This window comes from Histoplasma capsulatum, genomic scaffold (genome assembly GCF_000149585.1).
Source record: "Histoplasma capsulatum NAm1 scaffold_9 genomic scaffold, whole genome shotgun sequence".
Classification (NCBI taxonomy): domain Eukaryota; kingdom Fungi; phylum Ascomycota; class Eurotiomycetes; order Onygenales; family Ajellomycetaceae; genus Histoplasma; species Histoplasma mississippiense.
In genome coordinates this window covers 466484-493874 of record NW_001813974.1, presented here as the reverse complement: position 1 = coordinate 493874, position 27391 = coordinate 466484, and the positions used below count along the sequence as shown (strand labels likewise).

Genomic DNA, 27391 nt, shown 5'->3' with positions numbered 1-27391 from the left:
TCGGTTCTCGGGTCGTGTTTGTATGGGTGTGTCTGTAAAATCATTTTATGTTATCATATTGTACATTACTGTAGCTAGAGAGCGAGAAGAAAAAAATGTATTTGAGTCTGTTTATGCTATGGGTATTCATTATCTCTTCAATTGAGCCCGCTGTTTTACAAATCCTGGCATCCTGTATCTGTCTAGCAACTATATTACGACTGAACAATCCAAACACGGCGGAGATATATCAAATTTCATCCACGATATCATAAATCCAACACGCAATTATACATCCTTCCCTCTATAGTAACCCCGGAAAGAAAACGTGAATCTCAATAAAAAGCCGCGCAATCCCGAATCCAAACATAAAGAGCTGAAAACACAATATCTAACTAGTAACTAATTTCCAATTCCCAAAACCACAAGAAAGCATCTCGACTCCGTTACCCCCGATCTATACCTTCCCCTCCTGACATTTCCAATTCTCCTCCACCCACCGGACAACAATAGTCCCCAGCGTCTCCTCCTCCATAATAACCTCTGCATCCTCTTTCATATCAACATCGTGTCCCACAAACTTAAACGCCATATCCAGCCATGGCTCGACGAAATCGAGGTAAACAACGTCGACGGCTGCTGGGTCTGCGGTGTCGGAGTTCATGTCCTTGGGCGAAGGCGAGGACGTGGATGCGGATGTGGAGGTGTTTGCAGGAACGAAGGCGGACAGGCAGTTTGGTACTTTGTAGGAGGATATCTTGGAGTGGATCGTGTCGTCACCATCGTCGCCTGCGTCGTCTACAGTAGTGTAGCCCGGCATGATGACCAGAGCTGGCTCTTTGCCTTGATCATCCTCTGTACCGCGGTCATCACCACTGGGGGAGTTGAGTGGGATTTGGTTCGGCGAAGACAGTTGGGTTTCTTCTCGACCATGGCCATCGTTCTCATCGTTGACGAAGCTACTGAGAGATATCTTCTGCTGCTCGGGCGGGGATAGGAAAGATGATGCAGACACAGTCGAGTTCGGCATGTTTGCGAGAATTTTTATCTGTCGATTCAGGACTTCCATGACCAATTTCGCTTTTTCGTACGGCACGTCCTTAACATAGCGAAAGCCGGATGGAAACGGTGATAGAGTGTATGCTGAATCTTTCGTGAAAGGCCCTTTGAAGATATCAAAGCGGAGAGCACCTGTGTTTATGATAATCATAGCGGCCTTGTTAGGGCGAATTTTCACACGGAAGCTATCGGGCAGGACCTTCTTCTCCAGCCAAGAATATAAACTTGCGTTGTGGGGATACGGCACGCGCGACATCCACAGGTCTTTCGGCGCGCAACCATGTACGTGGTCAAGTTTTAGTTCGCGCCGAGCACTCTGGATCATTTTGGAGACATTCTTGCCATATTCCGTGGGGAAAGTGGTTGTGTTGAGACCTGTGTGGTAACTGAAGGACCAGAGGTTATTATCGATGTATCTCCGGGTGAATGATGGGTTGGCTGCTGCAGACGCTGACTGCTTGTCTCCAATCGACAAACCGCTGATGGAGGCGAAGCCGATCGTTTCCATAAACCTGCCACTGGCGAGTCCGTACGCATTTTCGTCGTACTTTACATAGTCCCGGATATGATAGTGGCCTCCAAAGAAATGGATTGGGGTGTCCCAATGCATGCCCCTTATCTCTTTGTAGATGGTTAAGAATTCATTCGATTCCACAGCAACATGTCCAACGACGACGAAAAGGTCGACATCCTTGTCCCGAATCGCGTCTTGGAACCACTCTTCCTTGACAGTCTCCTCCACAGGTTGGACGAAGGTATTATTGTAGTTTTGTTTGAAATTGAATAAAAAACCAAACGCAACAACTCGGATACCTAGTTTCTCTGTCGTGAATTTCTTGAAGCGTGCGGCCAAGGGGACCCGTTCCCCCGAGTGGGGATCCATTATATCGATATTCGAGGAGATGTAGTTGCCTTTGAAATTGGGGACTGTTGTCAGATACTCATTTACGGATGTGTTCTTTTGATACAGCTCATGGTTGCCAGAGCATATGATGTCAATGCGTTGCTGCTTGAAAATCTCCGCGGTATATAGCCCCTTTGGCTCCGAGCCGTCGTAGAGACCATTTCCGTCTACCCTATCGCCTGTGTCTATTAGAAGTAAATCCCCTCCTTCCGCTTCGACTTTTGTACGAATACGAGTCGCAAATGAGATGTAGTCTCCCCAGTCGGCGGCGTAGGAAGCTCTGATTTCAATGGCAAACAGTCAGCCATGTGTATCTGTGTATCCTCGCGGAGCAGCAAGGATAACTCAGCTTACTCCTGGAGATGGCCACCAAGCCAGCCATGCGTATCAGTTGTATGGAGAAAATTCAGCTGGCCGAAGGTGAGATCCCGCATGCGGGCCGGAATGGGCTTGGGAGAAGAGGGTTGCGCCGATAGAACGGAGATGGAGAGGCTCAGGAGGGCGAGCAATAGTGACTCCATGGCGGCTCACGAGGCAGCTAAAACGTGCATACCAACAAATGTGCCTGACTACACTCGTATTTGTAGAGCGGAGGCAACATGTTGATATAAATAAACATTACACGTCCAGATAAACCTGGGTGGTGTTGATGTCACCGCCAAGAGTCAAGGGCATAACCGTAGTTGGTAACTAAGTTACTGTGTGGAACTGTTACTCTCTACGCAATCAGAAAAGAAATAATCACAAAAGGAAAGAAAGGATAAAAAGGAGATTAGATATCAATACTAAATTGAAAATAGTGGAAATATGTGACAGGGTAACACTTATTGATACTTCTCCAAGAGAACTAATGTTCTTGTATCACTCACTATCTTCATACAATCATTCTGTGAGCTTCAACTTCATAATTGCATTTTCATACTACTATGCAAATCTTCAATACTCCTCTAGTGATTCTAGAGAATTGTGTACAGTAAAATCCAAAGATTGAATGACTCTTGTGTCATGTAACCCTTGACTAATAGACTACAAAAGGCAAAATGGCCACACTCAGTAACAGGTAACCGCTGCCGCTGCTATTGGAGCATGTAGCCTATATATAGTTAAACCCTCAGGGCGATGTCCGTCGGTTGCCAGCTGCATCGCCCCAGACTCATTAGGGATCGCCCTCATACCCTTATGGACTGATGGGCGCTGTTAGGAGAGGATGCCCACCGAGCACTGTGGCCAAATAAGGGTTGGGTAGCTCGCTTGGCTAAAATGTGGAGGGAGTCACTGCCCGGAGCAGTAACTCTCAGGTAAAAGCCGCCGTTAGTTAATTATATTACTAGGAATCGAACCCAGCTGGTGAAGGCTGTGAAAATTGTACGCGGTCTGTTGGAGTGATTGGGTTGGGAGGTTCATCCCCTCTCATACCAGCATGGCGCTGGTGGTGAACCTCTTTTGCCCCAGTTCTAGTAGCTCCGAATGTAATTGCTTCTTGGGAGGCGCTTGACCACACAATAACAGCTGCCGCTGTTATCGGAGCCCGTACATCTGTACCCTTAGTCTATAGTTAGCACCCCCCGAAGATGCCCGGCTCGCCTGCTGGGGATGACACCCAGATATCCTCACTGAATTCATCAATCTTATTCTCGGGAGGGTTTTGAGAAGTAGATGATAGAGATAGCTTTTGTATAAGCATCTTCATTCACTCGTTCTGCCATCTCATACTTATTTCATCATCATTTGTATCAGATATTGGTTGTTGGCTGGGATAGCCCAGGGGCGGGTTCATACCAGTAGTATTCATGACTTTAGAGTTCTAGGAGGCATTCTTTATTCCTTTCTCAGTCAAATCAAATCTTTTTGGTCGCCTGCAATTCAGTGATGCACTTCGTTTTATACCTCAGAGTAGTAAAATGTAAAATGAAAACAAGCAATGCAGGCCATAACCGGTTACTTAGGAACGATGAGTGATACGCTAGTCCGTAATAGGAAGCTTAGGGCTTCAACAATAAGGTTTGTTGAGATATTCACGTGATTGATATCATATGCTGAGTCAGCCCAACAAGTCCAACGCCAAGCTCGCCCAATCCGGAAACATACAACGTCCCATCGCTTTCTTTTTTGCCAGCGGCTTTTGCATGCTGCATTTTGCTGTCTTGCGCTTCAATTCTCCCTCTCTCTATATATGTGTTGCTATCTCTGAACCCCCAGGGCTGCAGCTAGCTGGGCTTTCCTTGCTGTATTGTTTTAACTTCTTTGAATTAATATTCTTCTGCCTCCAATGGCTACCCCAAGACTGCTCAGACCAGCTTCGCGCTTGGTATCCACACGGCTCTGCTCCGCTTCCATCCGCCCTGCTTTCAAGCCAGCCGCGTGCTCTCTTTCGGTTCTTCAACGGCGAACATATGCAACTCCAAGTGGAACCAAAGAGGTTACAGTCAGAGAGGCCCTCAATGATGCCCTTGCCGAGGAACTCACGCTCAATGAAAAAGTGTTTATCTTGGGAGAGGAGGTTGCGCAGTATAACGGAGCGTTAGTTGCTATTTTCACTATGTATTTGTAATGCCAGTATTAACAAGGTGCTAATGAATATGCTTTCCGAAATTCAGCTACAAGGTAACAAAAGGCCTGCTGGACCGATTCGGCCCGAAGAGGGTCATCGATACCCCCATCACCGAACCTGGTTTCTGCGGATTGGCGGTTGGAGCTGCGTTAGCGGGATTGCACCCCGTTGTGAGTGATATAAACCTTGGATATCTAATGGCGCGAGCAAAAGCGTAAACTGACACACAGAGCGATTGATATAGTGCGAATTCATGACCTTCAACTTCGCCATGCAGGCAATTGACCAAATCGTCAACTCCGCAGCCAAAACACACTATATGTCCGGCGGCATCCAACCATGTAATATAACCTTCAGAGGTCCCAATGGCTTTGCTGCTGGTGTCGCTGCCCAACACTCCCAGGATTATTCCGCCTGGTACGGATCTATCCCCGGCCTTAAGGTGCTCAGCCCTTGGAGCTCTGAGGATGCAAAGGGACTCCTCAAGGCCGCCATCCGCGACCCCAACCCAGTTGTATTCCTCGAAAACGAGTAAGTACATATAATATACTCTGATACAAACAACTTGTGGAAACGGTAATATACGGGCAAGGATCGAACTAATTAACCTACATTAGACTCATGTACGGCGAATCTTTCCCCATGAGTGAAGCTGCGCAAAAGGACGACTTCGTCCTCCCCATCGGAAAAGCCAAGATTGAACGCGTCGGCAAAGACCTAACCATGGTATCCCTCTCCCGCTGTGTCGGTCAAGCCATGCGCGCCGCTGCAGAGTTGAAGCAGAAATACGGCGTCGAGACTGAAGTGATCAACCTGCGTTCCATTAAGCCCCTTGATGTCGAGACTATCATCAAGTCCGTGAAGAAGACCGGCCATCTGATGGCTGTCGAATCCGGCTTTCCCATGTTTGGTGTTGGTTCTGAGATTCTTGCGCTGTCCATGGAGTATGCTTTCGACTACCTCCAGGCTCCCGCCGTCCGGGTTACCGGTGCTGAGGTACCAACACCGTACGCCTTCAAGTTGGAACAGATGAGTTTCCCGCAGGACGAGACCATTGTCACGCATGCTGCTAAGTTGCTGCGGGTGTAGAGAAGAGAGGGAAAAAAATCTTTTGAAATTTACCGCTATACCCACGGCTATTTTTCACTCGTTATGAGCGCTTTACAGCAAGTCAAAATCTTTTTTTTTTTACCCCTCCGTCTCTTTGTAATCATTTGAATGAATATTCATTATTGGAAGGACAAATAGCATGGACTGGAAATATATCAAAAGGAATCAAAAGAGAGATATGACACCAAAATAAATAGGGAAAGCCTTCCTGTTTTAATCTATACACCATTTGTTTCGTGGCATTGCCCTTATCACCTATTTGTTACACATTTACTACCTATGCCATCAGGGGTCGACCAGAAAACCCCTTGAGCTTCACTTTTATCCTTTCACTATTACCCGCTCTCTATTTCCGATATTTATCCTCTTACTTCTGTTCCCGCTGTCCGTTTGTACCCATGACTTAAGTCTCCCTCTCATCTTCGTTTGCTTTTTTGAAAGACCGTTTCGCTCTGTTGTACGATTAGATATATTAACCACCCATTCAATTGTATGTATGCACCTACAGACAAATTAACATTTCCCCACATCATACCGAAATTAGACACAATTATATTCCTGATTAATTGCGCTCTCTGGCCAGCTAATACCGCTATAAAAATTAGTAGACTCAGACGGGGAAGCAACAGCAGTACGTTGGTGCGTTTTTTTACTCATCTAATGCTGAGAAAGTGATCAACCAAAACAGGTTCAAACATTAGCGACAAACAGACAAGAGATTTGCTCCTCTCAGATTTCCCAATATGACAAAAATTCACCAATCAAACTTCTTCCCAGCAAGCTTTCACCTACCTCTGATCCCCCTCCCTCCTCGCGCGGTCGGCGACGGTGCCGTTGCGAGTGCTGCGGGAACGGTTTGTATCGGCGGACTGCGAGGGGAGGAAGCGGGCGTTACTGTCTCTTGCCGGCGATGATGATGGGTAGATGTGGGAAGAAGCCTGCTCCTGTCTGCTGGGGGGTGTAGGGAGCGCGTCGGCCTCGTGGATGAGAGGGAGTTCCTCGTCGAGGACAGAGTCGTATCATTGGCCTTCCAAGACTGCGTCGTGGTATATGAGCACGTCCTCTGGGGAGACAGAGCGGCGGTGTTGTTTGGCCCAGAGCTTCAGGCGGGATTTGAGAAGCTCATCGAGCCTTGAGATCATCTTCTGGAAGACGGCTTGGGTGCAGAGTTCTGCGGGCCATTGGGTGAGGTTTTGGTCAATTGAGGCGACGATGGCTGCGCCGCTGGAAGCGTTAGTGGAGGAGCCCGGGGATGGGTGGGTGACGTCGACGCAGACGACCACGGTTTTGCAGCCCGGTATAAAGCCGAGCTTGTGTGCGTCGAGAGTGTGACTTGCGCCACCGAGTTTGCGGTTAGCTTCGAGGGCTACGTTGGCGAAATACGTGTGGTTCCTGTCTTTGGCGAATTTGCTGGCGATGGCGCGAAAGCTGTGCACGCCAAATTTGACATCACAGACGTACTTGATGTGATTGTACATCGTGCTGACAGCGGGAATAGTCGCCAGATACATAAATTTGTATCCATTGTATAAATGGTTCGGATTTTGCCAAACGCGCATCAACGGATATCTACGCCAAATTCAAGACTCACAGGCTTCAGACCGACGTCCTCGCAGAGAAGCATAATCAAAAACTAGCAAGGGACAATTGAAAATCGCTAAAACTCAAATCCACATATGGATTTGGCCCAGTCTCTCCACATTTCTCCGGATTCTGAAGGCGCGATTTCCGCTGGATTTCTCTTTTGATGCTGGCTTGCTCCAGCCGAGCACGGAGAAATCGACCGCAGGAATGTGAAGGAGAGTGAAGGGATTATACAAAAGGGGCTAAAGAGAAAATGGGTTGCCAAAAAACATACGACGAGTATGCAAAGCCAGTTAGTGGTTGTGACTCTTTTTTACTTCCAGAAATCATCAGACAAATAATACCTATAGTTCTTCCCCTCGCGTGGAGTGAAAAGAAGTTAAACTGAGTATTGAAAGACGAAGAAGGGTGCCGGGCACTGACACCGACGGCTGATATATACCATCTTGGCCTTATATCATCTTCTCCTCGTCCTTGTGTTTCGAAGAGCCAAATTAAAGTTCAACCCTGTTAGGGAGCAGCCCATATTAATATGGTAGAGCGTCCATGGCTGTTATTGCGCTTGGAAAGTAACAAGAGTTCAAAATAAGATAAAAAACCCAACCACGTGTTGGGTTGTTGGTTTCGTGCTTGTCAAGCTAGCGAAAAGGTAGATAAATCGTATCTGCTTGCATGCCAGCTCGACAGCTTGTTTGCGCCAAGGAAGTATTGCTAAATGTTGATGTCAGTTAGTTAACTCTTGATTGATTCATCCAGGGTGGTCTTACTTCCTTCCTCGCTTCCTTCCTCGCTTGCTTGCTTGCTTTCGACTGTTAAAGCTTTTCAATGTAACTCCAACATGAACTAGATAAATGAGCTGGTGGCTGGCGATGTGGAGTAAGGAGGAGTTAATTCATTGCCACCCCAACCAAATTATCTCCTCTGAACACCCATAACTTGTTAACTAGTCTCAAAAAGTAAACAAAAATCAAAGAAAAATTATAAACCCCTGATTTCCCTGACAACTATACTTAATAATTGTGTTTTACAAAAACGCGCCGTCAAGAATCTATTATTGTAATATAATTGTCACTATAACTATACTGCGTAATGACTCTGAGTACGGATATAGTTATAGCTAGTAAAAACTAGCTGTTTAATAACTAAATGTTAGCTCAAACACAACTGTTTCATACTAATGTTTCTATAGAAATCTCATGTCGCAAAGGGGGGTTTAGCTATCTATGGAGTGCGGGCTCCATGTTATTGTTGGCTTTTTCTTGGTTGAGTGACTAAGGCACCAGTTATATAACTATCTAACTATATTTATAGCGTTGGTAGTTTTGCCGTCAAAAATCTTCCTGCGTATTGTCGAATAGACATCAACCTTCATAATGCTCGATAAAAATGATATTTTCCATCAAAGCTATCGGGCTTGATTGATATAATGCAATTCTTCAAACACGTCAACAAACATTTATAAGAATAGCAAAGATTGAGGGAAAAAAAAAGAAAATGTTGCTACAAACATATCATGTTCAGGTTTTCAACTGAACTCATCAGGGCCTGTCTCAGACGGACTGGGTAACTCTCCATTGAATTCAAGACCAAACATCCGTTTCTCTGAGAATGTTCGCAAGCCCTGATGACCGCCAAAGCAAAGTGCCCCCACGCCTGTAAAAAGGAGCTGCGCCCAGATAGTTACAGGCAACCGCTATCCTACACCTTTATCAAATGATGACATTCTTCATATTTAAACAAATCACAATCTGTTGGTCATTCATAAGGTAGCTAGTATAGAACGAACAATTAATTTTAGTGCTTTTTGTTCCATTAATTTTATTTTATTTTTACAAAAAATTCCCACTAATTTCAAGTAACTAGTTACTAACTTAAACAAAAAACTTAAAAATTTCACCCGCCATATTTAGATGAATTCAACTTCTTCTACAAACAGGTTTTTTGAATATTCTTTACCGAAAGGAGCATCTAATCTCTAGATTCTCTACGTTATTGACAGTTGCTTTCCAAAAACTGCAGGAGAATTTCTCTTGGTTTTTGACCTATGTAGGGCACGGGAAGTGGCTCTGTTCTTCAGCGGGCAGGAAACGCCCTTGAGAACTAATTGAGCATGGTTGCACATCGTTAAAACTATACGATATGTATGTATAGTACAGTCCCTACAACAAGCCACTACTGTTCATTTCAATCAAACTGGTAAAGGCCAAAAGAAAAGGCGACGCGGAAGTGTGGAGAAAACAGCTTTACATAAATGTAATTGAAGCTCTCAATACTCCGTACCAAGGCTAAATTTATAAATGAGATCTTGATGCCTAACTTCATTATCGAGCATTGAACATCAAACATCTAAACCAATCTCAACCGTGTAGAAGCTTGTCAAACCATATATTTATCATATAAATTTCCGGCTTGTGTAACTCCTTGCATAAGTTAGAAGTTTAGATAACTATAATAAACTTGTTAACTATAGATCAGTTAAGATGTCTTTTATAAAATTAAACTGAGTTTAAGAGATATTTAATGTCTAACGCTTGACTATTAAATTAAGTATTATGAGGATTGATTTTATATGAACTTTCAATATTGAAAATTCTATGTGCAAGGGCTTGTATTCCGCACCGCTGTTGTCGAAGAGAGAAACCATCACCAGTTAACGTATTGGTTCTTCTTCTTCTACGACTCGAGGGTTCTTACGGCAAATTCTGCTGATGAATGTAACTACAGCTAATTAATATATACACGATGAATGAGAGATATTGCGCGAATTTTCAACGGTCGATATTACTACCATTTGAGATGTTATAAACAATGTTAAAACTTCTTTAACTTATGATTAATTTATGTCGTTACATGTTATTTACATGAAATTTTTAAAAATAAACGCGGAAAATAGAAATAGATTGCCTTATCATATTCATGAATTATAATTCAATTGTTAAACACTCTATGATGATGAGGATATAATTTATAATCCGAGTTAAAACCCAAGGTTATCTTTAAAAAAAAAAATCTCTTGGTAAATGCTATAACTCGCTTAATAAATATTACCAAGGCACGAAATAAAATGATTGATTAAGCGATATAAAGTACCATGGAACTAAAGTGAAGGAAAACTTTGATATTTAACGTAATTCATCAGTGAGCGAGACACATCACTAAGCGAGATACCTCTCGCTCCACTGTACGATGAGAATGCTCTTCATCAACGACACAATGCAATCAGGCTTCTAATCAAGAAGGAAGACTTTGCTTAGCTATTCAAGCATTTAATTCAGATTAAATTTCAAGTGTAAGAGCTGCAGCAAAGTTGTATGATCTTTCTTATTCCACATTTGTACATTGCATCTCTGATTGTACAGCACATATCAATACTCCTTCAAAACTGTGAAGGGTTCACATCTGTTAGTAGTTAGCTTGTGTAATCAATGCCTCACAACTCCACTCTGCACTCATGTAACTTTTAACAATTCTTCTGTGTAATCTTCACTCTGTGTATATGTAGTTTTGACAATTCCTTCATATAACTCTCAATGTTCTTTCACTTCATGTTTCATTACAGCACAATCTTTAATATTCTTTTATTGTATTTTTTTTTTTTTTTTTTTTTTTTATAAAAATCTCTTTATATGATTTTTTTTTCTGATCTTTTTTCTTTTTCTTTTTTTAATCAATTTATAAATTGTATTAAAATAATGTTAATTGTTAATTGAAATATATTTTTTATATTATGAATTGATTCTTCTGTATTTAAAGTTTAAATATTTTGTTATTAATTCTTACATTTAATACATTATTATATTAGAAGATCTGAATGCTCATCATTAAATACATAAATTATTATATTTAAATATTTGTAATAATTGATTTTGTTCATAAAGAGGCTCAAATGTCTATGAAGCTGTAATACTATAAATAATATTTATGAAGAAGTTTGATAAGTTTAACATTATAATATTATAAATAATATTTATGAGAGATTTGAATGTCTATAAATATATTTTTAAAATTATATATTTTTAAATATTGAAATGAGTTATTAACAAATTTACAATCATTTACTACATCTAAATATGATGAATAATAATCTAAATCTACAAAGCATTCTTCAACAGCAAGTATTATAAATGATTGAATTGTAATGATGATTTATTGAAATGAATATATCTATATTCATCATTTCTTTTACATTTGTGCTACATAAAATATCTCTGAAAGAGAATCTTTCAATTCTTAATAAATATACAGAGAATATAACACTTTATATTATATGAAAATTGAAGTGAATGTCAAATTAGACATCAATGATCAGATAATAGATATATCATTAAATATGTATTAAATTGAATGATGATATACTAATAAAATTTTAATTTTGAATAAATCATCATCTGAATAATCAATGTATATTAAAGTTCGTTTTTTAATAATTTAATTCTCTCTTCCTCAATTCTATACTTCAAATTAAACTACTAAATTGATTGAATGAAATTTGTTAGAAAAACATTTCATTAACAATTTATTTATCTGAATTCAATTGCAAACATCTAAAAACAGACAAATAAAATTGAAATGCTTTTATCAAAATCAATATATTATTTAAAAATTTAAATGATCAACTACATAATTAAAGTGTAGAATAATTAAAAATTTTAATTTATAATAAATATTGTATTGATCTCTGTTTATTGAACAATGATCTGTCTCAATTTCATGCATTTTATAATTATAAAAAATTTCAATAAATGAATGTATACATTTTAAATTACTTTACAATATTCTTCATCTTTGAATCAGAATTAATAAATTAAATCTCTTATATAAATACACAATGCTCAAGAATTTTCAATATTTTAAATAAAAATATTACCGATCAAATAATTAGAAAAGTCTATATATACTATGATAAACTGAATCATTTTATAAATCAATGTTTAAATGTAGTTGTTTTGAATAAATTTCTTATATATATGAATGCTGTGTCATTTGTGAATAAATAAGAGCAGAGAAAAGAAAAACTCTCATTTTAAAATGTGAATGAAAGTTTAAAAAGCAAAAAATTAGTTCAATATTTAAATAAAAAATATAAATAAATATAATCATAATGTTTATTATTATAAATAATTTAATCAATGTATGAGCAATGGTAAACAGTGATTTTCTTCACTATATTTTTATAAACATTCAATTAATAGAAAAATATAAACTTCGGTGTATTTTTTTCTCTGAATTATATAAATTCAAGGAATTTGATAATCTCAGAGAATTCATCTTTTATAATATGATAAAATTTAATATTGATATAGAAGAACATGAGAAAAAGAATGTGTATATATATAAAATATAAAATTTTGAATATGATTTAATATTTAATTTATTAAAACTTATAAAATTCAGAATTTTATTGAACATTTATAATTATTGTTTTATTTTCTCAGAAAATAATCATATTTATGGAAAAGATATCAATAGAATTGTTGATTTCATTCAAATATTAATGAAAATATTCAAGCTACTAACATATCAAATATGTGAAAAGAAAAGTATTCAAGTGTTCACAATCACTGTCAATATGATGAATAATTAAAAAATGCTAGAGAAGTTAGAATTTAAAATTTTCAAAAAAATTATAAAGCATTTGCTTATCATTTACTTCTGTGCTGGTTTATTATTCCTCTCACCGAGTATGTTTTCATTTATTATTGCCTTTTATTATGTTCGTACTATCATTATTTTCATATATATATATATTCCGCACATCCTCCTTTTCTCTTTCTTCTTTTTTTAATAAATAAGCTATTATTATTACTACTATTATTATCTCTTACTATTATTGCTATTTATTATATTAATATATGCTGCTTATTATCTTTTATTATTCACTCTTCACACTGTTATCAACCTTCACAATTTCTAATTACTCAATTTTTGAGAAACAGTTTGTCAGGGGTGATAACAGTGAGAAGAGTGAATACTAACAGATAATAAACAGCGTATATTAATATAATAATAATGGTAATGATAAGAGATGATAATAGTAGTAGTAGTAGTAGTAGTAGTAGTAGTAGTAGTAGTAGTAGTAGTAGTAGTAGTAGTAGTAGTAGTAGTAGTAGTAGTAGTAGTAGTAGTAGTAGTAGTAGTAGTAGTAGTAGTAGTAGTAGTAGTAGTAGTAGTAGTAGTAGTAGTAGTAGTAGTAGTAGTAGTAGTAGTAGTAGTAGTAGTAGTAGTAGTAGTAGTAGTAGTAGTAGTAGTAGTAGTAGTAGTAGTAGTAGTAGTAGTAGTAGTAGTAGTAGTAGTAGTAGTAGTAGTAGTAGTAGTAGTAGTAGTAGTAGTAGTAGTAGTAGTAGAAGTAGTAGTAGTAGTAGTAGTAGTAGTAGTAGTAGTAGTAGTAGTAGTAGTAGTAGTTATTATTATTATTATTCTTCCATTATAAATGTATGCAGTCAATGACTATGACATCTATCTGAAATACTTCAGAATTTTTCAACTTAAGAATAAGCTAATATACAAAGTCAATTTAATACATGCAATAGCAGAATTCCAGCCCAGAATCAAACAACTATTTAAACTATTCAATTTAAAAAAGAATGTCAAAAGAATGACAACAGATCAATACATTTAATTTAAAATAAATGAAATAAAAAGTATAAAAAACAGCAGCTATTAAAAGAAAAGAAAGCATTCACAAATCAAACTTTTCAAAACAAGTCAAAATCAAAAATAATCAAAATGAAACAAATTTTCAAAGTAAAAGTAACAAAATAAAAATAAAATCAAAAACAAAATTAAAGCAAATATATAGAAATAAAAAAATAAAAAAAAGAACATCAAAAATTGGGATTTCCTTATCAAAACACACTATTTCATTTGAAATTCTTGGTAGCACTATTTGAATTCTGTCCCATATTCTAATCAAGAAAATCCATTCCAGTTTTTATGTTGAATAAATGTTTTAAATTTAACTATTTTAATTTAAACTTCTCTCTCAATCTCAATCTTAACTCTGTATGCTTTATACAAAGTAAAAGAAGATGCTCTGAATTTTCATATAATTGATAAAAAATCATATAAATCATTTAAATCATTTCTAATCTTTATTAAATATAATTTAAAATAACCATGTTTAAGCTTTAGCTGCATTGTTGTAGTAAAAAGTTTCTTTTTACATTTTATTGAACAAGCTTTCCATTTTGGCTTAGTTTCAAACCTGGAATAATATACACTCTTTTTTTTATAAAAACCAGATATCTTGCCATTTTTGCAAACATGATTCTTTTATTTTTTTCTTAATAAAAGCTCATATGACAATTCTTTGAAAGCAGACTTCCAATTCAGTTGCTTTTTTTGCAACTTTATCAGCCATTTTATTGCCATATATACTCATGTGAGCAGGCACTCAGTGAAGATGAATAGAACAATTGAATGAGATTTTTCTTTAAATATTTTGAAGATTTTTCAAAATCAGTTCTAACATTGACTGTCCACTGCTGATTTTATTACTTTGAAGTCTTTTAAGCTCAGTTTGATTATCAGAGAATATTCAAATATGCTCAAATGTTTTCCATTGTTCAATCTTCATCTCAATCAATTTGAAAGCTTTTAAAATTGCAAATAATTCAGTATTAAAAACTTCTGACTCTTTTTCAATTTGTTAAGAATCAATAATATAGTTTTTATCATTTTCTGAATATATTCCAGCTTCAAGATTGTCTGTTTTTTCATATTTTGAGTCATCAATGTATATAAGAATTGCTTTGTTTCTCATTTATTTTAGAAGATTTAGATGTTGTTCAGTCTGAACATCTTTTGAAAATTGATTAATATTTAAATCAATAAGACTAACAAGATCTTTCTTTCAAGGAAAGAGATTTTTAAAGACCACTTTCTCCACATTTAAAAGCCCCGGTGGCCGAATGGGTAATGCGGCCACCAGGTAGCGCCTTGGTGTGGGGACTCAAAGCGCGTAGGTTTAAAATTTACAAGAGGACAACATTACATTCAGAGTCAACTTCTCAGCTTCTAAAATAAAGATATGTAAATTTGTCAAGTACATATCTTCAGATTAATCTACTATTTGATTTAGCTTATTATTTTTGAATTGAAAATTTATATCATAAATATCAAATTCTGTCTTTCATTAATTTTTCTATGTATTTGTTATATTTTTGATATCATTCAACACTAAGCATTTCTTCTGTATAACCAACTTTTATCTGTATTTAATATTATATAAGGACTCGTCATAAGCACTGCTTGTATACGAGTATAACGGAAGAATAATAATAATAATAATCCACATTTAAACTAGAGAAACTGTTTTTAATCATAAAGTAAATTCTAAATAATTGAGATGGTATCTTCTTTTTTTACACAGATGTTGAATTATCAGATGAATTTATTTCATTTCAATTAAAATAAGACTCTTAATTCAGATCTACTTCAGTTGATTCATTTAAAAAAAAATTTAAAACTCTTTTTCTAATTGAATGATTGAAATATAACTTCATAATTCTGAAAGCATAATTCATACAAATTTTATCAAATCTCATTTATAATGGTGATAAAGAGGCTTCAATCTTAATGGCTTTAATTGAAAAGATTTTAAATATTCTCAATATTTTTCTTAAAGCTGAATTTTGAAGCTTTTGAAACCTCTCTATAAAACTCTTTTGATTTTTCCACCATACTTGAACTACAAAGTCTGAAACAGAGATTATACAAGCAATATATAATTGTCTCATTGCTTGAAAAGACAAGCCTCTCTCAGTATTTGAAAGTATTAAAATACTGTTTAAGATTTTTTCAGCACTTGCAACTTTGATCTGAATATGAGACTTCGGGGCTATTCCACGCAGGATGCATCTTAAGTTAGTTACATATTATAACCTCTATAACCAACCGACCACTGCGTCCGTCCTCTCAGACCACTTTAACTAGTTCTGGCTTTTCCAGCTAAGGGTCCTAGTTAAGCACCACCGCCCACTCTAGGCATCACCATAGCCTAGGGCTTTCAGTTGCCGATCTCAGCCCATTGCCCCCTTGGCCTACCAACCAGCCGTCATGGCCTGCCCCGTGTAAGGGACTAACCATAGGCTTACCCCACCTAATGTTTTACCCACTAATAGTGTTAGATGACCACTAGTAGGCCTTGGAGATAGGGTGCTTATCAGGGTGTCCTGTTTGGTTTGCTACTATCTCTGTGATGAGGCAATCAATTGGAATGGTTTTTAAAACCATTCCCTGTTGTTGAGGTGGCCCCCTAAGTGCCGGGAGCCTTGGCAGATGCTAGCAGATATAAACACCCTATACTCGACCCTCTGTAATCATCGGATCTTGCTAAGCTTAGCACTAATGACAGGGGAGATGCTTGGCACTAATGAGATCGGCTTCCAGCGGCCACCACCCTCATCACTGCCAAGCAGCATCTCTGTCAGCACTGCCTCATTAAGCTTGGCCTCTGATCTTATCAACTGCGCCACGCGGGCTTCTGAAGCACAAGCGTTGCCCGCGACTTCTCTGAGATGTTAAATTTATATATACATACATACATACAGCATTCATCTTGTTACACAGTTGTAGTATCACATCTTTACTGAGATGATTGACAATGATTAGAATGTTTATAGAATCTTCATTTTCAATTAAAGAAAATGTAAAGTTGATAGTTATATTTCATTATATTCATTTAAAGATGAGTAGTGATTTCAACATTTCTTTTCAATACTCATATCATGCTGTCATTAAGCTGCAGCAATCACAATTGTGTATGAATCAATGTATGTTTTTTAATATATTTAACTAATAGAATTTTTGAATGATGATGCTGTATATGATCTCATACTTTGAATGCTTAATCATTGATGAGTCATGAATTTCATGTATGATTCATATTTATAAAAGTTCTGAATCAGAGGCTCATTGTCTATTTTGAAATGTAAACAGTCATTATTGTCAACTGAATATGCTGAGATATTCATTTTTGAGTATATATTTAAGAATAATTGTGATGTCTTATTTTATATAGCTTCAGCAGTCTGTTGTCAGATCTTATTTATTTTTACTGCTTTTTTTCATTGTTCTTCAAATGAGGAATTTTTAACTTGGAATTGATTAATATACACATAGAGTTCATTTAATTATGTGGGATTTCTTATAATCATAAAATCAATTAATTGATGCTTTTGATATTTTCATCTGTCATCTAAATCATCAGATGATATATTTTGTTCTTGACAAAATAAAACATTTGCAATAGCATTCTCTGTCTCTGATCAGTAATAAATTATAAATAAGAAACAGCTAAAAAACAATGGTCAATATATATACTTTTCAATAAGCTTATAAATGATTATGAAGTATTCTAAATTTTTATAATCAATGATGATTTTGAACTTCACAACATTCATGAGCTCTGACTTTCATTTCTCTAGACATTGTATGATAATTAAGAGTTTCCTCTTGTGGATCTTGTAGTTACATTTAATGAGAGATATATTTTTTAAAATAAATATATAAAGTTATAAAACATCTTTATTATCATATTGCATCAATGTTTCTTCAATCATATAATCAGAAAAGTCTGTTTTAAAAATTGTATGTTTATTCAAATTAAATGATTGCAATATTAAAATGTTTGTAAATATATACTTTAGCTTTTTGAAAGCATTGTCTATTTTGTCAATTCATTGAAATACAGTGTTCTTTTAAATTAAATTTGTCAATAATTATATGATATCTGAAAAGTTCTTGATAAATCTTCAATAGAAGTTGATGAATTCTAAAAAGCTTCTAATTCTTTTTACTAAGATCAGTATCTTTCAATTGAGAATTGCTTCCATTTTCTTGAAATCCATGCATATGCTTTTTTCAGCTTCAATGATGAATTCCAAATATATTGTAAATTTAATTTTAAAATTGCATTTGTCAATATTCACTTATACTTCTGCTTTATATAGATGATCAAGTACTTGTTGTACATATTTACAATGATATATGAGTGATTCATCAGTGAAGATCAAGATATTGTTCAAGTACATTGAAGTGATTTCATTGAATAAATCTCATAAAGCTCAGTTAATATATTTTTGAAATATATTCAAAACATTCATCAATTTAAAGAGGGTTATTGTTCATTCATATAATTCGTAGTATATGCAGAAGACAGTCAGTCATTCATCATCTTCATTAATTTTTATCTTATAGAATATTGTGAAGATGTCAAGTTTTGTAACTCATTTTGCTTTTACTATTTATTCAAGTGTTTTATTGATGAGTGGAAGAGAATATCATTTTTTTAATATAATTTTATTAAATTCTTGATAATCAATACAGAATTGTAAGTCTTCTCCGAATTTCTTTACAAATAGTACAGATGTTGCAGTGAATAAGTTGTTAATATAAATGAATATTTTATTCAGTAATTCATTGAGTGTTTTTTATAAAATAAGAAATTCATCATATAATATACTGTAGAGAAGATCTCAAAGCAGTTGCAGATTCTTATCATTTTTTTTAATGAATTCAATTGTATGATTTATATTATATTCTCAGTGTGAAGAGAGTTTTTCACCTGCTTTTTCATCAAATATATTTATATAATCTTTATACAATTCAGAGAATTCTTTACAGAGCTTTTTAAAATTCTTAAATTCTAACTTCTTTAACATTTTTTTAATATTTATCATACTGACAGCAAACATCTGAACATCTTTCTTCTTATACATTTGATGTGTTAATAACTTGAACACTTTCATTGATATTTGAATGAGGTTGATGATTTTATTAACATCTTTTTTATAGATGCAACCATCTTCTGAGAAAATAAAATAATAATTATACGCATTCAACAAGATTCTAAATTTTGTGAGTTATGACAGACTGAGTATTAGATTGTATTTAAGATTTTATACTTTATATATATACACATCCTTTTTCTCATATTCTTTTACATTGATATTAAATCTTATCATATTGTAGAAGGCAAATCCTCTGAAATTATTAAATTCATTAAGTTTATATGATTTAAAGAAAGAAATATACTGAAGCTTATACTTTTTTATCAGTTGAATGTTTATAAAAATGTAGTGAAGAAAACTGTTGTCTATCATAGTTTATATATTTATTAAATTATTTATAATGATAAAGATTATAATTGTGTCTGCTTGCATCTTCTACTCAAATTTTCAACTAATTTCTTATTTCTTCAGCTTTTATTGATATTTTAAAATGAGAGCTCTTCTTTTCTCTGCTCTTGCTTATCCACAAATGACACAGTGTTCACATATATAAAAGATTTATTCAAAACAACTGCATTTAAACATTGATTTGTAAAGTAGCTTGATTTATCACAGTGTATGCAGATTTCTCTGATGATTCAATCAGTAATAAATTTTATTTAAAATATTGAAGATTTTTGAATATTCTGCATTCATATAAAAGACTTAGTTTATCAGTTCTGATTCAGAAATGAAAGATGTTGTAGAATAATTTAAAATGTACATATTCATTTATTGTAATTTTTTATAATTGTAAAATATGTGGAATTGAGACAGATCATTGTTCAGTAAATGAAAATCAATTCAATATTCATTATAAATTAAAAATTTCAAACATTCTACACTTTAATTATATAGTTGATTGTTCAAATTTTTAAGTAATATATTGATTTTACTAACATCATCTCAGTTCTACTTATCTGCTTCTAAAAATTTTCAATTAAATTCAAATAAATAAATCATTAATGAAGTGTTCTTCTAATGAATTTCATTTAATCAATTTAATACCTTGATTTGAAGTGTAAAATTGAGAAAGAGAGAATTGAATTGTTGAAAAACAAACTTTGATATACACTGATTATTCAAGCAATGATTCATTTAAAGTTGAAATTTTATTAATGCATTGCTATTCAATTTGCTATGAATATATCACATTTAATTTGATGATGAGTCTATCACCTGGCTGTTGATATCTAATTTAATGCTTATTTTCAATTTTTATATGATATAGAGTGCTAGATTCTCTGTATATTTGTCAAGAATTAAGAGTTTCTCTTTCAGAAACATTTTATAAGATGTGAATGTAAAAAAGATGATAAATATGAATATATTCATTTTAACAAATCATCATTGTAATTCAATCATCTGCAATATTTATTGTTAGAGAATACTTTACAGATCTAGATTATTATTTGATGTATTTAAATACAGTGAATGATTGTAGATTTGTTGATAACTCATTTCAATATCTAAAGATATGTAATTTTGAAGTTATATTTATAGATATTCAGATCTCTTGTGAACATTATTTACAATATTGCAATGCTAAGCTTTGTCAAGCTTCTTCATGAACACTATTCACAGTAATACAACTTTATAGACATTCAAAGCCTCATTGTGAATAGAGTTAATTATCACAGATATTTAACCCTAAGTTTGAGCGGTTGGCAAAAGGTCAAAAGCAGCTGTGAAAACGGCCATTTTCAGCCGCTGGCGAACCGTCACATCGTTATATACAGGTGTAGATTTGATATATTTCATCATTTCATCCCTTCAAAGGCAAATCACTACTCAAGTAGTATATATACTGCACAAGCATAGTTTGCTTGCGAAGCCTGCCGCGATCTATTACAGAAGTGATATGTATAGTGCTTTTACGATTAAAGAGATTAAATTAAAAGATCTATTCTTCCTAGTAACTTAGTATACTTAATGAAAAATTATATAGCTACTATAATAATTGTTAACTATGATTGAAGTTTGTTCTTTAATATATATTTATATCTCTCAGAGAATGTCTAAGGTTATTAAATCATTGCAATTACCATCAAGGCTCTGAGATTAGCAAATTGAATTTATACTTGTAAATTAAATTCTGAAGATAAGTGTATAAGTAATTTAAATAGAGAGCTGAAGCTATTCAAACAGAGTATATACATTTTAGTTGAATAACAAACGGATTTAAAGTTAAGAGTACTATGACTTCCGAATAAAATAACTAAATAACGATGAAAAAATAAAAAAAGTTGATTATAATTTGAAAAATAAACCTCTTAATTTTCAAAAGAATAAATATACTTAAATATGTATTTTTCCTTACTATTAAGTTTAATTTCAATAATCACTTCACTTAATAATGTGCATATCTCAATTATAATTCATATATAAGTTGAGAAGTTAGGATTTCTCTAATTAATTTTTCAAATAAGCTAATCATAACCTTACTTTTTCTTTTTTAGTCAATAGATCTTAGAATTATATCGCAGCTTTATAACAATAGTATAAGACAAGGTGGTTTTTTGACTATGAAGCGTGTATCAGAGCACTACTTACTTTGTGTGCATAAGCTATATATTACTGTTAACTATTTTTACAAAAGTAGTAGTGCATTTTTTGACGGATATAATTATCAATTCCCTTTGAAACTTGACTACTGAATTAATTTTATTATCAATTAGATCTAATTAAATAGTTTCTAGATATACTGGCTCTTAAATTTAGCGGCCAACTAGGTGATCAGACTGCTCTTTAATGGTATGGTTGTAAGACCCTTGGAGATCTAATTAAGCCTGACTCCATGGGTTTGATATGCTGGCAGTAAGGGTCCTACTAAAGTCCAGTTAAGGCTGCTGTTAGCGTCAAAACTATATGACAATACGCCAAGGTTTTAAAGGTGTACTCCAATCAGTTGGGAGCAGGGGAGGTGAATTGCCATGCTGTAATGGCCTCCAAAACCTCGGGATGATCCCCTAAGGCGTTTAACTATATATAGAGTACGGATTCCAATCACAGCCGTTACTATTATTGTACAGTACATGAGCTTTTAGTTGAGTTGGCTACCTATAACTAGTATATACCATAGTCATCTTTTGATCATTTAATATACAGCCATAAAATACAAAGCTTTGATTGAATCGTATTTAAAAGCTTATATATATATTTCAACTGTGATTGATTTTCTGAATAGAAGGAATTATAATAATTATGATCATAACTAGTGGTTTTGACTAGATAAAAATGATATCAGTTTCAAAGGTTACTAGTATACTTATTGATAAATGGAAATAAATCAATTCAAAAAATAAAAATCAAGCAGCAGTCTCATATATCCATATTGAGGAGGAGCAGTCACAGCCTCCTAGCACTCCGATCCATACTGTGGCCATTTGTTGATAGAGTCAAAGAACTGAAAACAAACATATCATAGCCGAAAGTTAAAGTTAAATCTAATACCTGGAGACAATGTGGTTGCTTGAACCGTTCCAACTCCTTGGACGCAGAGCGGGTGGTTGCCAATTACCGGCGTTTTTTTTATTAGTAGGAGCACAATCAATCACCCTTATTACGACTGGCATTGAAAACTCCCATTCAATGAACCGCCTTCACCTGTCCACTCTGATTTCAGCCGAAGCGCTTGCTTGAATCCCGTTCAATTGCCTTTCATGTGCAACAAGGATGTGCAAATGACTCCAGAACTGTGGCCCTGACTCGGAACCGGTAACTAATGATTCCTTCGGATTGTCTTGCAATAAAACCAATCGAGTGGCGAGAGAAGTGGAGCAGTGCAATATTTTTCATGTTCAACCAGGTTCTGAGGTTCTTGAGAAGCAGCAGCAGCACCAGCACTAGCACCGTGTGTGTCTCTCTGCGCACCGACTTCAGGCCCAGCCACCTGAGCCGCTTACGCTAGCCCGCTGCTCTATTTCTCGGCAGCGCATCAACATCTCTCGTTCTCATCCTCTCAACATCTTCATCCTCATCCTCATCCTCATCCTCGCCCTCAGCCCCATCACCCGCTCTGAGGGACCACCCCACAATCTGAGAGGTATCCCTGTTACTCTTTCCTCTAGTCACTCTTCATCTTTCACAGATGTAGTGGCAGTGAAGTGACACTCAGACCCACTTCAGAATAACATCAACAATATTTGTTTCCGAACGAAAAAAGAAAAGTAATATACCTCTCAAACCAACTCCCTTGCCCATTTCAAAACTTCCTTCATGTATTAGCGGGTTCATCCATCCCCGCCTCACCTCTTAAGACTATCAAATCCTTCATGGTTATATATTCATATATAGAGATAGATATATGCTTTAAGACAGCCCATTCCTTCAACCTTCTGGCATCATGCCGAACCTACGATCCCCGGGCGGCGGACAGCAGCCCTCCCTGCTCGGCTCTCCCGCAAACGAGAACATCACTGACATTCAGCAAGCACCCCAGCAAGTTACGACCCCATACCATAAAAGGGACGAATGGCCGCCTGAACGTCTGGCCAGGCTCTACATGATTCGTGTGCAGAACTCGAAGCTAAACTGGGATGAATTTCAGGATGTGCGCCTTAGAACACATTCCGCTTAGTTATTTTTCTCATGATTATTTGCAAATTGTTTCCTTGTATTTTTGTTTTCTCTTCTTCCTCCTCTTCCTCCTCCTCCTCCGCCTCCTCCTCCTCCTCCTCCTCCTCTTCTTCTTCTTCTTCTTCTTCTTGTTGTTGTTGTTGTTTTTCGTTGCCGAATATTCATTACGTTTTCTAACTTTGTTTTTTGGTACAGAAATTCTACCCCAATTATCATACGCAAGTGAGATTTAAGTTCTATGTAAGTGAACATATGATATATTCCCTCATGAAATATTTTCAATTCCCGCATCCCCCATTTAATTTTATCTACGCATGCCAGATGCAGCCCGTACATAGCACTCTTTTACTAATTGCTACATAGGAAGCGAGAAAGCTTGCGGCTAAAAATGCACTGGTAATTATTTTTTTATTCTTTCTGAAAATATAATAATATCTCTACTAGCATAACGGGGTAGATGCTGGGAGCTAACAACTAGACCTAGCCAAATATCTCCCCAGGGCATCTTCCAAGCAACATGCAGCCTCGGAGCCGCAAGGTGGGACGTCCGCTTGACAAGTTCTATGGAGAAACCGAACCAGAGGATTCTGGTACCGAAAGTGAGGGCGGTGATATTATGTACCATCCTGACAATACCTTAGCGGGCAATAATGTCGCTGTAAGTTGTCGAATCCCCACCATATACGCCTATATCCGTGCTCATCTATCCATCCCAGAAACCTTTGACCAGCAATCCCACACCCAAACAAAAGTCAAAAACCGCCTCAACCACATCGACCCGCAGAAGCCTGAGACCCACCACCTCTTCTCCAATGACCGGCCCAGGTGCACGCGCAACCAAACGCCTGCGCACCAGCACGTCATCCCACCCTCCAACGCCATCTACATATACAGAAATCCCACACCTACCCCGCGGCCGCAAACCTGTCTCATCGTCTGCAGCAATTACCCCATCCACTTCTCTTACTGGCTCCACCACCATCCCCGTCCTCTCCAGCTTCTCAACGCGTATGCACCCGAATGCAGCGGCCCCAGTCCCAGCACCAGCAACAGGACCGGCACCGGCACCGGCACCGGCACTAGGACCAGCATTCACCGCCGCCGGAAACCCTGCCAACGAATTCGGCTCCAAAATCCGTTTCGACCGCCTCAACCTGTCCGACTGGACGTACATCTACCAGCTCGCCAAAGCATGTCCTGCCGAGCGCGAGCGCGCTGATGCTCTCACCTTGCGTGACCGCGACCACCTGCGGGTCATCGCTGAGATGCGGAGTCGCATGGCGGAGATGGAGGCGGAGATGGAGGAAATGAAGAGGAGAGTAGTGATGCAGGAGGCTGCCGCTGCTGCTGCTGCTGCCGCCGCCGTTCCTATGACAGGTAGGACGGGGAAAGCGGAAGGCGACGGCGAGATGCACGAGGGTCAGGGCCAGGGCCAGGGCCAGGGCCAACCACCGCCGCCCCTACCACCACCATCACTACCACCCCAGTCACCACCGTCACCACCGTCGTCGTCATCATCAGCCTTGTCGTCGTCGTTATTCCTGCTCCAGAACCTAGCTGATCCCACCTCATCTTCATTTCCTGCCACAAACACGCCAACATCCACGTCCACAGTAACAGCCGCCGTCGTAGCAAAGACGGCCGCGCAAGTCTCCTCAACGCTGAAAGAGCGCGCGACAGAGCTCACGGCGCTGTTCAACGTGCTGTGGAAATCGAGTTTGAAATTCATCCCGCCGTTTCAGCTCGAGGAGATGGGGATGCAGCGCGGGTGCGAGGCGGTTTTGGGCAAGATTGCAGAGATCCACGGCGTTGCGGAGGAGTTGGGAAAGGTGGGGCGGGTGATTCAGGTCGGGAGCAGGAGGGGCATCGTTAGTGAGACTGGGAGTGGGACTGGGAGTGAGGAAAAGAGAGGAGATGAAGGTGTCATTAATAATATTATTGGTGGTGGTGGTGGTTGTGGTGGTTGTGAGGGAAGTGATGGTAGTGTTGATGGTGATGACACGAGGCCTGCTTCGGAGCTCAAGGGTGAGATGGAATAGGAGGGGAGCGGACGAGGAGTTTGCTTGAGCGTTATTTCCGTTTGTCATTCTGGGCTGTGGGTTTCAAACTTTCTGTCCCCGCACCACAAATTTCCTACTTTTAATTTTAATTCTTTTTCTTTTTCTTTTTCCCCCGACTCTTCTCTTCAGATTGCGATTCCAGTTCCCCTCCTCTGCCTCCCTCGTTGCCACCCTTCTTTGTAATTTTCGTCAGCTGGTTTCTCTCAATGAATCACGGAGACGGAGCTTCTCTACACTCTACAGATGATGATGAAGAAGTTCGGTTTTAAATTTCCAACTCTGATCTCTGGCCAGCAGCTGACCGGAGGCCAAACTTGAAAAAGTGCCCACTTTTAATTTAATGTTGGATCAAACCGCCCCTCCCCCAATATTTATATAAAATCAAGGATGGATGGCCAACCCCCCCCTATTGATAGCTCAACATTCCCATGGTGTGAAAGTGCTTTATGCTATGCTATGCAATTTACTGATTTCTGATTTTCGGATAGTAGTAATTTTATAATTTATCAGTATATCAGTATTGTATGTATTGTATTGCTGGGCTACGGGCTGCACATTGTAAATAAATGATGAATGGGCTGTTTTGTACCTGTACCTCTAGTTAACTTCAAATATGAGAACCCTGAGAGAATACTAGTACTAATTGGAGTCCCACAGCAATGATATTTTCCAATCTATTTTGTACTGCCAATGTGGGAATAGTTTCAATAACGGTGTCTATCTATAGTTAAAAAGCTCATTCATTATCTTACATCCTCAATATCTTGCAATTCCTTGTTGTTGAGCTGCCATCACATCTGAGGTCTGTGCAGCTGCTGCAAGCTCTTAATTGAATTCAATTCATTGATTTTTGTGTATCACTATCTTCTGTCTTACATACTGCAATCTATTCTCTGACATTCTTGACAGCCATCATTTCTTCTATATTAATTTGTTTTCATAATCTTTTTTTATTTTAATGTTGATGAGCTGTAAGAAGTTGATTGAAGATCTCACTGTGACGGGTTAGCACCCGTTAGTAGTTAACTGGCTTACGCAACCAACCCCTCACATTGCCCACGCCCACCTACGAAACGCTCCTCTCCTCGCGATTCCGCTCCACACTTGCGTGGGAAGTCCCTGACGATTCCTCCGTATAAACCCCAACGTTCTTGCGCTCTGCGCTCCACGATGGTGCGACCCCTGATATTCTTCCGTCCCAAATCCCTTCTCTACAAGAACCCCCTTCGTACGACCTTTCCTTCTGATCTCTTTTCTCTTCCTTTCCTTAATCAATTCGTAATCTGTAATTAGGATAGTGCCAAGTCTGTTGGTAGCACTGTTAGAATGGATCGTACTGTACAAACTGCGCAGGCGGTATGGCCCGTTACAGCATTACATATATACACTATTACAATAATCAATAACTATGAAAAAGAATAAGAATAGAATTGTATTTATCTCTTTAAAAGGTGTAATGACTTTGCTACGTTGCTCTGCATATATTCTTGATTCTCTTGAAATTCAATCTCATCTGTATTATAGCAAATTAACAATTCATGAATTGAATGTTATGTTGCTTCATTGTGATCTTCAATCTGTGAAATTATGCTTTTATAAACACTTTATATTCTTCACAAAAATATCGTTGCAGTGGGACCCAACCCAAAGGGGTCAGTCAACTTGTGGGATATGTGGCCACAATTAGTGCTAGCATTCGTGTTTTTTACACATGTATAATAAAAATTCTCTACGAAAGGCAAATAAAATTTTTAAAAAATATATAGTTACTCGTAACAGGGGATTCTAAATTGTC

The 27391-nt window shown here is 36.9% G+C and overlaps 7 protein-coding genes across 7 annotated transcripts; 3 read left to right on the top strand and 4 right to left on the bottom strand.

The window, feature by feature from the left end:
* Positions 1-436: 436 nt before the first annotated feature.
* HCAG_07621 (conserved hypothetical protein) lies at positions 437-2463 on the bottom strand (the record flags this gene model as incomplete). Its single annotated transcript, XM_001537262.1, has 2 exons — positions 437-2222; positions 2297-2463. The coding sequence occupies 2 exons, from the start codon at positions 2461-2463 to the stop codon at positions 437-439; spliced, it is 1953 nt and encodes a 650-aa protein (XP_001537312.1).
* Positions 2464-2992: 529 nt separating this feature from the next.
* On the bottom strand, positions 2993-3734 carry HCAG_07620 (predicted protein; the record flags this gene model as incomplete). The annotated part of the gene is made up of 3 exons (XM_001537261.1): positions 2993-3126; positions 3359-3457; positions 3722-3734. 3 exons carry the CDS (start codon positions 3732-3734, stop codon positions 2993-2995), a joined length of 246 nt encoding a protein of 81 aa, XP_001537311.1.
* A 477-nt stretch (positions 3735-4211) lies between these two features.
* On the top strand, positions 4212-5582 carry HCAG_07619 (pyruvate dehydrogenase E1 component beta subunit, mitochondrial precursor; the record flags this gene model as incomplete). The annotated part of the gene is made up of 4 exons (XM_001537260.1): positions 4212-4462; positions 4540-4663; positions 4738-5024; positions 5111-5582. 4 exons carry the CDS (start codon positions 4212-4214, stop codon positions 5580-5582), a joined length of 1134 nt encoding a protein of 377 aa, XP_001537310.1.
* Positions 5583-6622: 1040 nt separating this feature from the next.
* HCAG_07618 (predicted protein) lies at positions 6623-7227 on the bottom strand (the record flags this gene model as incomplete). Its single annotated transcript, XM_001537259.1, has 2 exons — positions 6623-7063; positions 7195-7227. The coding sequence occupies 2 exons, from the start codon at positions 7225-7227 to the stop codon at positions 6623-6625; spliced, it is 474 nt and encodes a 157-aa protein (XP_001537309.1).
* Positions 7228-12774: 5547 nt separating this feature from the next.
* HCAG_07617 (predicted protein) lies at positions 12775-13765 on the top strand (the record flags this gene model as incomplete). The annotated part of the gene is made up of 3 exons (XM_001537258.1): positions 12775-12868; positions 13177-13619; positions 13718-13765. The coding sequence occupies 3 exons, from the start codon at positions 12775-12777 to the stop codon at positions 13763-13765; spliced, it is 585 nt and encodes a 194-aa protein (XP_001537308.1).
* A 7571-nt stretch (positions 13766-21336) lies between these two features.
* On the bottom strand, positions 21337-22344 carry HCAG_07616 (predicted protein; the record flags this gene model as incomplete). The annotated part of the gene is made up of 6 exons (XM_001537257.1): positions 21337-21366; positions 21404-21408; positions 21512-21542; positions 21858-21940; positions 21994-22018; positions 22336-22344. The coding sequence occupies 6 exons, from the start codon at positions 22342-22344 to the stop codon at positions 21337-21339; spliced, it is 183 nt and encodes a 60-aa protein (XP_001537307.1).
* A 959-nt stretch (positions 22345-23303) lies between these two features.
* Positions 23304-25575, top strand: HCAG_07615 (predicted protein; the record flags this gene model as incomplete). The annotated part of the gene is made up of 5 exons (XM_001537256.1): positions 23304-23510; positions 23732-23776; positions 23900-23932; positions 24021-24194; positions 24253-25575. The coding sequence occupies 5 exons, from the start codon at positions 23304-23306 to the stop codon at positions 25573-25575; spliced, it is 1782 nt and encodes a 593-aa protein (XP_001537306.1).
* Positions 25576-27391: the final 1816 nt, after the last annotated feature.